General features: G+C 36.0%; 1 protein-coding gene across 2 annotated transcripts in view; it reads left to right on the forward strand.

Moving 5' to 3' along the window:
* The first annotated feature begins 4837 nt into the window (after positions 1–4837).
* The window catches only part of LOC125658911 (RRP12-like protein), a 136833-nt gene continuing 128174 nt past the window's right edge, over positions 4838–13496 (forward strand). The window contains exon 1 of one of the 2 annotated variants that reach the window (XM_048890364.2): positions 4838–5088. In XM_048890364.2, coding sequence (XP_048746321.2) covers positions 4938–5088 — 151 coding nt within the window. In that variant the 5' untranslated portion in view covers positions 4838–4937. The remainder of the gene's footprint in view (positions 5089–13496) is intronic. The other variant, XM_048890363.2, reaches the window with a different exon arrangement.

Below are 13496 nucleotides of genomic sequence, written 5' to 3' on the forward strand. Positions count from 1 at the left end.
AATTATGTATTTTTCAAAGAACATCTGCATAAGATTTCATAAAATGTAATCCATGTAAGTTTAAAAATCATAATTGATAATCAGTTTTTATATTCAAACATTTTGTTCACAAACACGGCAGACTGGGCTGTAACTTCCACAGAGAAGTGGTGTTGATCGTATCATCCAGCATTCGGAAACAAAAATGTCAATAAACTTACCTCTAAACTCACTACTTTATGCTAATTGAAATTTAAACTCTTTTAATGAATGAAAATTGGATGAATAACGAGCAAGAAAATGTTTATCTATATTTTCCGCCATATTGTTTTCCATGTGCCCGTTCTAATTTATCGGGCGATCCGGGCTACTTTTCGGTCGACCGGCGGCTTAAAAATACTTGAAACAAGTTACTTGCCCGCTTCCGGAAGTATCAACCGGCTAAATCCGGGCGATGAAACAAGTGCACCCCTAGTGAGAGCAAGGAACGACAACTCTGGGTAGACGGACTTTATAAGGAAAAGAGTACCAATTCATTTCCCATAGACCTCAACGCTAACCTTTGGCCCTCTCACTATAATTAACTATATTAATTTTAAACAAATAACCGCAAACATTCAAAGTTCATTCCAAGTGTTGATAAAAAAAGACAAAAATTATATAGGGTCCCGTGCCTTTTATAGGCCATATTTGTACTTTTTTTTTTTACAACACATAGCAATCTGCAGTTAATTATACCCTTCATTTTAAGCACACCCCTACCATGGTAATTTCCTCAGTCATTTCTCGACTTTGTGCGATAATTCTTCCATCCTGACAATTAATTTGATCCTCTATAATATTTCTTTCAATTCCAAATATTTTCATTCTTGATATTAGCCAATCACGCAACACCTAGACATTTATACCTCCGCTCAATCTTGGGTAAACTGCGTCCGGGTATGGTACAATCGGAACTCCTCGAATGTCTCGCGCACTCAACATAGAAGGGAAAAGAGTACCAATTCATTTCCCATAGACCTCAATGTTAACCTTTGGTCCTCTCACTAATTAACTATATCGATTTTAAACAAATGACCGCAAACATTTCAAAGTTCATTCCAAGTGTTGATAAAAAATGACAAAAAATATATAGGGTCCCGTGCCTTTTATAGGCCATATTTGTACTTTTTTATAACACATAGCAATCTGCAGTAAATTACACACTTCATTTTAAGCACACCTCGAATTGCTAAATAACGACGCCTAATATGACGTCACAATGTACTGTTTACATTGATTGCGTTATATTTCCCGCGTTCAATATATAGGCGGATCAAATGTCCAAAATTAGGATGCTTTGATACAGCTCCGTCCGCGTGCTAACTTCGGGTTGTTTTTGTCCTGTTTTCGATATAGATACTAATGCCAAAACTTTTTTGCTTCGCCCTCAAACACGGTAACGCCGTAAAACAATTTTAGAGGGCGAAGCCCTCTCACGGCCCGAAGGGAGGGCCGTGAGAGCGGAGCTCTCCCTATAGGTAACACGTATATACATGTTTAAAAGGAAAATAATGAAAAATTAAACCATACCTTGGAACTTGAAAAGTTTGGTACCAATGGCGTCGATTCGAATATTAGCGCGTGGACATGTATTCCTCCATTTTGAATCTCGTCTACCCTAGTTCACGTCGTTCTGAGATGTTACATAAAATTCGTAAAAGCATGTAAATCTTATTTTCTTAATCATATATAATCACTCCACGATTAACGCCATGTTTTTTGTTGTGGTTCAAACGCTTTTTGTAAATTTGCTAAATAACGACGCTGAATATGACGTCACAATGTACTGTTAACATCGATTGCGTTATATTTCCCGCGTTCAATATATAGGCGGATCAAATGCCCAAAATTAGGATGCTTTGATACAGCTCCGTCCGTGTGCTAACTTTGGGTTGTTTTTGTCCTGTTTTGGATATAGATACCAATGCCAAAACTTTTTTGCTTCGCCCTCAAACACGATCACGCCGTAAAACATATTAAAACGTACTAGATTGATTTACCGCTTTTTGGCAGGTGAAAACTCTGGTTTGGTACGCTTGTAGAAGAATTCTCAGAAAAAGTTAATACCGAGCGAAGCTAGGACGGGCTGAAGGCCCGTCCGCGAAGCAAGGCTCTAAAGGTAACACGTATGTAAAAGAAAAAGGTCAAAATCAGCAAAAGAAAAAGAGATAATCCCTGTATACGTTCACTGAAATTTTCGTGATCCATATGGGCGCCGCCATTTATTTTTTCATTACCTGTTTCAACAGTTATTCGTGTTTTATTTTGAATGCCAATAATAGCGAGCCAGCGCCGAGCGCTGGCTCGTACTGCGAGCTCTAATGACTAGAGCGCGGGAAATAATCCGAGCTAAATCTCAACCTCTAACAAGAATTTTTTTTTTGACGCCAATCCCAGAAGTCCCTCGTACAAAATGGCGGATGGTTTGATTCGTAAAATAATAATAAAAAAAAATCTTTGAAGTATTACAAACCTTTCTTATTTGAAAGGAAAGGATGAAAATCATATTCTTCCCCCTTTCTTTTTCTTTTTAAAATATTGTCTGAAGAAACGTAAACAGTCACGTCACAACTACCAGGCTACGTCACAACACGCTCGTTGCATTTCCCGCTAAACTGGTTCCTACATTGGTGAGAAGAGCAAGACAGTAATCCTACGTATTGACAGTGAACCAGATCAGTTTTCCTTGTTTTCAATATAAATTTTTTGAAAATGTATTCAGATATGCTGCGCTCGCCCCAACGGTCACACCGTAATCATATTAGAAGACTTTAAAGTGCAATTCGTAATTTAAACACTCAGTTTGTTCAAAGTGAATAGTATAATTATAATATGTATACGGTGTGACCGTTGGACCGAGCGAAGCATGTATTGTAATGTCCATTGGAGTGTCCCAAGTGGTAATCATAATTCCGTTAAGTATGGTAGGTTATGATTCATTTAAAAATATATATTTTTAATGAAATTTTCCTTGCGCTAAAAACCCAGTAACATCTCAATATTAAAGGGGTTTATATGGGGACAACAGTTTTACAGGATCCGCCTATTCATTGAACGCGGGAAATAAAACACAAGGCGACGTAAACTGTGTATTGTGACGTCACATTTAGCCTCAACCTATTTCTCTTTTTCAAAGCAAACAATTATAAACAACAATAAAACATTCTGTATGCAATGAAAAAAGCCGTTATAAAACTAAACAAAATTAACCAATAAATTCAAAATGGTAAAAATGTAACAGTAATTTTATCGTATATTCTTATTTAAAGAAACTCATGAACTCGTTCATCTATTTAGTCTTATTACGGTTTTATATGTAATTATTTGCTAAAACCTGTTACAATGATAATTATACTATTCACTTTGAACAAACTGAGTGTTTAAATTACGAATTGCAAGTCAGAGTCTTCTATTATTGGCATTCAAAATAAAACACGAATAACTGTTGAAGCAGGTAATGAAAAAATAAATGGCGGCGCCCATATGGATCACGAAAATTTCAGTGAACGTATATAGAGATTGTCTCTTTTTCTTTTGTTGATTTTGACTTTTTTCTTTTACATACGTGTTACCTTTAGAGCCTTGCTTCGCGGACGGGCCTTCGGCCCGTCCGAGCTTCGCTCGGTATCATTGTAACAGGTTTTAGCAAATAATTACATATAAAACCGTAATACGACTAAATAGATGAACGAGTTCATGAGTTTCTTTGAATAAGAGTATACGATAAAATTACGGTTATTTTTTTTACCATTTTGAATTTATTGGTTAATTTTGTTTGGTTTTAACGGCCTTTTTCATTGCATACGGAATGTAATATGTTTTACGGCGTGACCGTATTTGAGGGCGAAGCAAAAAAATTTTGGCATTAGTATCTATATCCAAAACAGAAAAAAAACAACCCGAAGTTAGCAGGATTTGATCCGCCTATATATTGAACGCGGGAAATATAACGCAACTGATGTAAACAGTACATTGTGACGTCATATTCAGCGTCGTATTTTAGCAAATTTACAAACATAGCGTCTGAACCACAACAACAAACATGGCGTTAATGGTGGAGTGATTATATATGATTAAGAAAATAAGATTTACATGCTTTTACGAATTTTTGTAACATCTCAGAACGACGTGAACTAGGGTAGACGAGATTCAAAATGGAGAAATACATGTCCACGCGATAGTATTCGAATCGACGCCATTAGTACCAAACTTTTCAAGTTCCATAGGTATGGTTTAATTTTTCATTGTTTTCCTATATTTTCCTTTTAAACATGTATATACGTGTTACCTATAGGGAGAGCTCCGCTCTCACGGCCCTTCGGGCCGTGAGAGGGTTTCGACCTCTATTATTGTTGTTTATAATTGTTTGCTTTGAAAAAGAGAAAAAAGTCGAGGCTAAATGTGACGTCACAATGCACAGTTGACGTCGCCTTGCGTTTTATTTCCCGCGTTCAATGAATAGGCGGATCATGTAAAACTGTTGTCCCCATATAAACTCCTTAAATAATATTGAGATGTTACTGGATGTTTAGCGCAAGGAAATTTCATTCAAAATATATATTTATAAATGAATCATAATCTACCGTACTTAATTAATGGAATTATGATTACCACTCGGGACACGGAGTTACGTACATGCTTCGCTCGGTCCAACGGTTACACCGTATACCTATTATTTTTATGCACCTAGGTTACAAAAAGTAACCTCTGCAAATTTTGTGGTATTACATGCAGCATAAAATCACTATCCGGAACTTTCGGCTTTCGGGCGTACTACATTTACCGCTCACCAACATCGACAGTGCCCGTGATCGGGATCGTCATTACTCATGCCTGTTGAACTTCCGGTGAAAGCACATGTGAAACCTCTGGATCTGAAATGTCAATGTTTTCCTTTTTATGATATTTAATTTACGATGGGTTCTAGTCAGAAACAGCAAAAAATAGCTAATAAACATAAAAAGGGGAAAGGAAAACGATGGAAGAAGGGACAGAGCAGCAGCAGTAACCCAGAAACTAAAACATTTCGACAAGCAGCCCAAAACAGATTTTTCCAAACGTCGAAAGGTTTGTGCATGTATTATATAATATCCTCGTGTGTCTATATTTCATCGGTCTAAATAAACAAATTTACTTTACTAAATAATTGAGCAAAATTATATTGAAAGAATCCAATGGGTGGGGGTAGGGTAATCTCGGTTGAGATTCGGCTTGGCTGAATATTTTGACTGACGCCTTCACCGAATCTCGGAGCAGTCCATCATAATTCATGTCTGGAAATTTACTTTCAGCTTCGACCGGTTCTAGCAATTAATGTGCACTTAGGTGACACTGCTGTTCACTTCAAATCAGTTGACTATTAAACCTTAACCAAATCTGTATCACTAATATGTATACGGTGTGACCGTTGGACCAAGCGAAGCATGAAATGGGCATTGGCGTGTCCCAAGTGATAATCATAATTCCGTTAAGTACGGTAGATTATGATTCATTTAAAAATACACATATTTTATGAAATTTTTCTTGCACTAAACACCCAGTAAGATCTCAATATTAAAGGGGAATATATGGAAATAACAGTTCTTCAGGATCCGCCTATTCATTTAACGCGGGAAATGAAACGCAACGTGACGTAAACCGTGCATTGTGACGTCACATTTAGCCTCGACTTTTTTCTCTTTCAAAGTAGACACTTATAAAAAACAATACATACCGTTTGCAATTAAAAATGCCGTTAAAATTAAACAAAATTAACCAATAAATTCAGAATGGTACAAAAGTAACCGTAAGTATATCGTATATTCTTATTTAAAGAACCGTAAGTATATCGTATATTCTTATTTAAAGAAACTCATGAACTCGTTCATCCATTTAGTTGTATTACTGTTCTTAAATTTGATGATTGGCTAAAACTGTAACAATAATAATTATACCATTCATTTTTAACAAAGTTGGTGTTTGAATTACAAATTACACGTCAGTCTTGTATTTTTGGCACTCAAAATTAAAACTTGAATAACTCTAGAAGCAACTAATTAACAAAGTAATATGACGGCACCCATATGGATCACAAAATTTTCAGTGAACGTATGTAGAGATTATCTCTATTCATTTGCTGATTTTCTCATTTTTTCTTTTACATACGTGTTGCCTTTAGAGCCTTGCTTCGCTTGGTATTAATGCTGTATTACTTACCTTCTAAGTATGTAAATTCCATAAAATAATCCATCACTAATTTTTCCTTTCAAATGAAGACTTCTATGGTGAAATATTTTATCTCTCAAAATTGACGAGTTCCTATAGTTTGTTTTTTAAATTAGCGAAATGCAAGTAGGTATGTAGAGATACAATGTATCAGTAACTAGATAAAGTAGACTATAGGAACTCTTCAATTCCAGGAGTTAAAATATTGTCCCATGGAAGTCTTCATTTGAACGGAAAATTTAGTGCCTATTTTAATTTTGGGATTTTTAAACCTAGACGGTAAGCAATACAAAATTAAGAGTGATAGAGAGTTAGTTTGATAGTCAAATCACTTATTTGAAGCGAACAGCATAATGCCGCCTAAGTGTAGGGCTGGGACGATTCAGAGTTAGCTCGATTTGGTTCGGTTTTGATTCAGAACAGCACGGTTCGGTTATTTTAGATTCGGTTCATGTTAGGTCCAATTTATCTAATGACACCAAAAAAATTAACAATTTTAATTGATTTAATCAAGTTATATAACTATATGTCGTCATTTGTAAACATCATATCAATTATCTATTCATAATGGCATTTTATAACTTTGATAGAAAAAAGAAAATACTAGCAGTCTATCAAAATTTGTTATATTAATGTGCTGCATAAGTTTTGGATTATTAATCATATCTACAGTGAATCTGCAATGTATATGATATTGTTTTCATTGATATGCAAAAATTCAACAACTCTATCAATTGAGAGTCTTTGAAAATCTCTCCTTTATTGATTTACTTCTCTCATATTAACTGTCAAATCTGTGTCATTACCTACATGTACGATGTTGATTTCACTCCACCACTGACAGAAATGCTATATGTCATGTAAAGATAAACTGCAATGATCTTACGGACCATATTCTGTTGGTATCTGATGTTAATTCTATGTTAAGTTAGATAACTCTTTCTTTTGTGTTTATGTAACTCTTCAGTTTGGGGAGTCAGTTTTAGCGTTATATTAAATGGAGGGAACCTCATGGAATGAGAGTACCAAACCCCCGTATGGGTAACCCGGACGCAGTTTACCCAAGATTGAGCGGAGGTATAAATGTCTAGGTGTTGCGTGATTGGCTAATATCAAGAGTGAAATTATTTGGAATTGAAAGAAATATTATAGAGGTTCAAATTAATTGTCAGGATGAAAAATTATCGCACAAAATCGAGAAATGACTGAGGAAATTACCATGGTAGGGGTGTGCTTAAAATGAAGTGTGTAATTTACTGCAGATTGCTATGTGTTGTAAAAAAGTACAAATATGGCCTATAAAAGGCACGGGACCCTATATATTTTTTGTCATTTTTTATCAACACTTGGAATGAACTTTGAAATGTTTGCGGTCATTTGTTTAAAATCGATATAGTTAATTAGTGAGAGGGCCAAAGATTAACATTGAGGTCTATGGGGAATGAATTGGTACTCTTTTCCCTCATGGTGTTGTGTAAATTAACAATTGGTAGCATATAGTGTGGTTCCGAGAAGGAAAAGGACACTCCATTAGTGTGAATGAAGGCTTAAAACTGTGAGTGATAACTTTACCAGTGTTTCAAAGTGAATTCTTAAGATTTGAGTAGGAAAAACATGGCAACAAAAATCAACCCACCAAAATACAGTCAGTCAAAATCTTATGAGCTATACAAACAGGAGGCTTGAGATAAACATCACGACTCAATTCTTTGCCTTGTAAGAAAGCAGACTTAATATCTGTGGTCTTTATGATCCAAGTTACTGCGCAAAGCTAACATTTCAAAAGAAGAGACTATGATTGTGCTAACAGGGATGAACTATGATGAGAAAGCTACATTATATGAACAAGCAAAAGTATCAAGTTAGAGCCTGCATTCCTTGTTGAGAATGAAGAAGCCTTGTTAGCAGCTGGGTATGTAAAAAATCAATCTTATCGACCTGGATTTTCTGGAGGCAAACATGGTGGATGTGGTCGAGCCAATGATAGCACGAAGTCACACAGTTTTCGTCAGCCGGAATACAACTCATTCAAATCAACGCCTAGTCCAAAACAGAGAGGACTTAAGAAGGACATAAATCCAACTGGCAGTGATGGTAAATTATTGACCTGTAAGTCATGTGGCTCTAACAGGCACATGATTACAGATTGTCCACATAGCTGGGAAAACATGGCAAAGGTTAATATGTGTACCACAGAACATGCAGTGTTGTTTACTGGATTTGAACGAGAAGACATGTCTCGTTTATGTGTGGATGCCCAGAACTGTGCGGTGCTTGACAGTGGATGTAGTAGTACAGTTTGTGGTCAAACATGGTTCAACAGTTATATTGAGTCTTTAAGGGAAGATAAAGTGTTCTGACAGTAAGAAAGTGTTTAAATTTGGAGGAGGAACTTGTCTCAAGTCTACAGGAGAGTTCAGCATTCCCGCTGTTCTAGCAGACAAAGCTGTAACCATTCAAACAGATGTTGTAGAATCTGACATACCCCTACTCTTGTCTAAAGATTCCATGAAAAAGGCTAGCGTGAAAATAGACTTGGAGAATGATACATGCAGCCACCATATTTGGAAAAGACATAGCAACAGCTGGCCATTATTGTGTTCCAATAGATAAGTGTGATACTGTAGCAGTTGCAGATGTATGCAAGGCGGAAACAATAGATGATGATAAAAAACTTTCTCAGGACAAACTTCATAAACAGTTTGCTCATCCACCAATGAAGAAGCTAGTAGCTCTTTTGAAAGATGCGAAAAACTGGAAGGAAGAATATCATGAGATATTGTCAGATATTGAGCGAAAATGTGACATTTGCAAGTTGTTTGCCAAAACTCCACCACGACCTGTTGTAGCTTTGCCTTTGGCAACAGAGTTTAATGAAAAAGTTTCAATGGACCTAAAAAAGTGGAATGACAGATGGATTCTGCACATTATTGACATGTGGTCACGATATATTGTATCTGTGTTCATAAGTAGAAAGAAACCAAGTGAAGTAATTGATGCTTTGATGACACATTGGATAGGGGTATTTGGAGTAACGGGGGCCATATTTACTGATAATGGAGGAGAGTTCAGCTCTGAGGAAATGAGAGAAGTGATGTCCATTCTCAATGTCCGTACTTGTACAACGGCTGGAATGAGTCCTTTCCAGAATGGATTGTGTGAAAGGGTACATGCAATTACTGATAGCATGTTAATCAAGCTCGAAGCGGAGTATGGAAAGAAAGACTGTCAGGCTCTACTATGTTGGGCAAATATGGCACCGAATAGTCTCTTCAAATGTGGAATGGATTCAGCAGTCACCAACTTGTTTTTGGAACCAATCCAAACTTACCTAATATTATGACTGAGAAATTACCGGCACTTATGGGCACAACAACCAGTGAAATTTTTGCCAAACATGAATGCTTTGCATTCAGCTAGAAAAGCTTACATTCAAACAGAAGCTGAGGAAAGAATACGGCGTGCATTGAGAAGTAAAGTCGGAGCATCTGAGCAAGTTTTCAATAATGGAGACAGTGTATTCTACAAAAGAGAAGGAAAAGAAAGATGGCTAGGACCAGGAAAAGTTGTATTCCAAGATGGTAAAGTGGTTTTTGTACGTCATGGCAGTGTGTTTGTTCGTGTATCACCTAACAGACTTTGTAAAATTGAGGACAGTTCTTCTAGAACAGGAAATGAAGAGGCCAAGAAAACTACTGAGGGTGAACACTGGAATGCCAGAGAGACAACAAACTCTAGAGCAAGTGAATACGAGCTGTCAGAAATTATAGTCCATAAGGAATCTACCAGAAACGTAGACAGTGCTTCAGGAAGTGTGCATCTTAAAGCAAATGACAAAATAGCTTACAAACTAAATACCGATGAACCTTGGAGAAAAGCAACTGTTCTTGGTAGAGCGGGAAAAGCAACAGGCACTGATAAGAACTGGTACAACATACTAGATGACGTAAGTGAAGACAGAAAAAGTGTTGACCTTGGTCGCCTACCATGGAAAAATGTTGACAATGTAGTAGATGATCAATTGTCAGTGTCAGTTGATGAACAAGAGGTCAATATAAGTAATGTTGATGAGGGGGAAATGAAAGAAAAGAATTTCATAAAGGCAGCTAAAGAAGAGGAGTTACAGAAATTACTAGATTTTAATGCATATGAAGAGGTCCCCGACACAGGTCAATCAACAGTATCAACAAGATGGGTCATCACTAAAAATGAAGACAAAGTGAAGGCAAGGCTTGTTGCGAGAGGTTTCGAAGAAAAAGACATGATACAACGGGATAGCCCCACTGCAAGTAAAGGGGCAATACGCATATTACTTACCATTGCAGCAAATAAACAGTGGATCATAAAAACCACAGATATCAAGTCTGCTTTCTTACAAGGCAAAGAATTGAGTCGAGATGTTTATCTCAAGCCTCCTGTTGAGAGTGGAGTTTCTAAAGGAACATTATGGAAACTTAGACACTGTTTGTATAGATTGAAGGATGGAGCTAGACAGTTCTACTTGAGTGTGAAGGAGGAACTCCTGAAACTTGGTTGTAAACAGTCCTGCAGTTTTTGTACTACAGACTCAAAAACTTCATGGAATTATTTGTTGTGATGTGGATGATTTCTTACATGCTGGGGACAGTGAACTAGAAAAAGTCATGCTGCATTTGCGTCAAAGGTTTTTAGCAGGAAAAGTAGAGGAGAAAATCTTTAACTACCTAGGTTTTACAATAAATCAAGAAAAAAACAGAATTATCTTGGATCACACTAAATACGTCCACTCACTTAAAAATATGACAAACTTAAGGATCCCGAGAGGGCTTTACAAAAACAGGATATTCTCTCTCCTGAAGAACAAACTTTATTCATAAAACTTGTTGGCCAGCTAAATTGGGTTGTGCAGAGTTCCAGACCAGAGATGTCCTTTGAAATGGTGGATCTTAGCACTAAATTGAAAGAAGCCCATGTCAGTGACCTACTTCATGCAATTAAGGTAGTCAACAGATTGAAGGATATGAAATCTATAGTGTGTTTTTCCAAATTAAAGAACCATTATAGTGATTCCCACAGCAGCTTCTAAAGGGCAGGGAAATTTAGTACCTCAGACAGGGGCAGAAGGGAACCCTCGCTTGGTTTGAGGCTTAAAACACCACGTCCTCACAAGTCAAGGTTTTGTGATTTGGAACTGTATTTTGTTCATGAAAATGCTCAATGCACTCTTCAAAAAGTTGTACAATTATAAAACAAAGTAACAAATCACTTAAATGAAATAATTCTTTTTAATCTGTTACCATGGAAACAAAGCCCCGTGATTAGTAATTTTATATGGTTTCTTAAATGTTGATGGTCCAGATATTATGTTTAAAGTGAAAATTTTCTGATATAGACCTTGTAAAACTACTCAATATACAATTTTTGTTGCCAATGCAATTTACCAATTTAAATTTTATTAAAGATATAAAAAATGCTTTTTTGTGTTTTAAAATAAAAATTTCTACCAACTAGTATTAAAGATTATATTATAGATAATACTTTTTAAAAAAAATTCTACCATCTTTTTACCCTATAAGTTTTTATAACACTGGTATTCTCGTTTGTACATAGATCCTGTAAATGTAAAACATCAACAAAAAAAAAAAAAAAAGCTCACCTGGTAAAAAAAAAAGAAAGAAAAACCAAAAACCCCGACACGGGCTATTTTTGAAAAAGTCAATTTTCAAAAGATAAATTCATACTGAACATACTGATATGCTACTTGTCAAAATGTCGCAAACCTTACCTTAAGTTATTTGTTAATGAAAAAGTCATTTGAAAGTTTAATTGAAGCTGCGCGATGTTTCAGGAATTTCTATGCCTTGTTTTGAAATATTGCACAGAGTCAGTTGACACCGGAATCATGGTTAATTGATATGGATTAATTTATATTCTACCCGTATATATTTAAATTTTATTTTGATTATGATACGGTAAAATAGTCTCGTCACATGATCTCTGCAAAATTGAGTTAATTGTCTCTCTTGTTTATCTGATTTACATATCGCTAATTATAGATAAACCTAACAACTTTTGACGTATCAGAATAATTTTAACAATCTTTCAGATATTATTAAGAATGTTATTTCCATAGATGAATACTTCATGTTCGTGTTTTAAAAATGAAGTAAATTTCCAAATATTTTTGTATGCAAAATGGCCGGGGAATTAATACACGAATTGATAAGAAAACTGACATCTTTCTTGTGATAAAAGCATTGAAGGAATGGTATGCCAAGAAATGACATAGGTTTCAAATGACTTTTCTCAAACTGCTCATAACTACCCCTTCATACTTCTTGAGGTTCACAAAAGCGCGCGCCAATCCGCGCATCTAACTAGCTAGGTTCACTTCAGTCGTGTACCGATTCTAAGTGGTTCACCGTAAAAGCAAAACAATATTAATGCATATATATAGTGATAATAAGAAAACGATCACCTTTTTTTCAAATTGTAAAAATGATCACAATATTCAGAACTTAATCTTGTGCCAGTTTTCAGTAAACGAATGCATGTCAGAATTAGCCTCGGAAAGAGCTATTTTACTCATATAAATCCATTGTAAACGTATCTGGAATAGAAATAAGATTTTAATATTTTTTAAGCAAATATCATACCGAACGAATATGTTGAAGTAGTATACACTTTTTTTGAAAATTATACAGTGTACCATACTTAAACAGTTTCTACGGATGTTTCTTCCAATTATCGGATTAGACACAAGTGATCAATTACGATCTGTTCAATTTACCTGGTCAAATACTGCATCCGGCAAATAAAATGAACTTGACAAAAGAAACAGACGTTTGTAATTGGGTACAAAAAGGGGAATTTTTGTGTTGTTGTTAATGACAAAAGGGCGGCAATTTTTTGTTTTAAATTTGGGAAAGGGCAGAGGGGCGGCGGCAGGGCGGGGCGCCCCTTTGAAACTGTTTGAGGGAATCCCTACATTACACAGATTGGAAAATAGTGGTTTTTACGGACGCCTCCCTCGGTAACCTCAATGATGGTGTAGGAAGCACAGAAGCTCATGTTGTATGGATCAAAGACACGGAACTCAAGGAAACTGTTGTCTGATCACTTGGCAAACAAACAAGATGAAGCGAGTTGTAAGATCAACCATAGCAGCGGAAGCGTTAAGTTTACAGGAGGGATTGGAATCTGCAGCTTTCTACAAAAAGCTTTTAGAGGAAATCATCGGTCACCGGTTAGCAGTGGAAGCCTACATAGACAATAAAAGTGTTATTGAGTCA

This window comes from Ostrea edulis, chromosome 9 (genome assembly GCF_947568905.1).
Source record: "Ostrea edulis chromosome 9, xbOstEdul1.1, whole genome shotgun sequence".
NCBI lineage: Eukaryota > Metazoa > Mollusca > Bivalvia > Ostreida > Ostreidae > Ostrea > Ostrea edulis.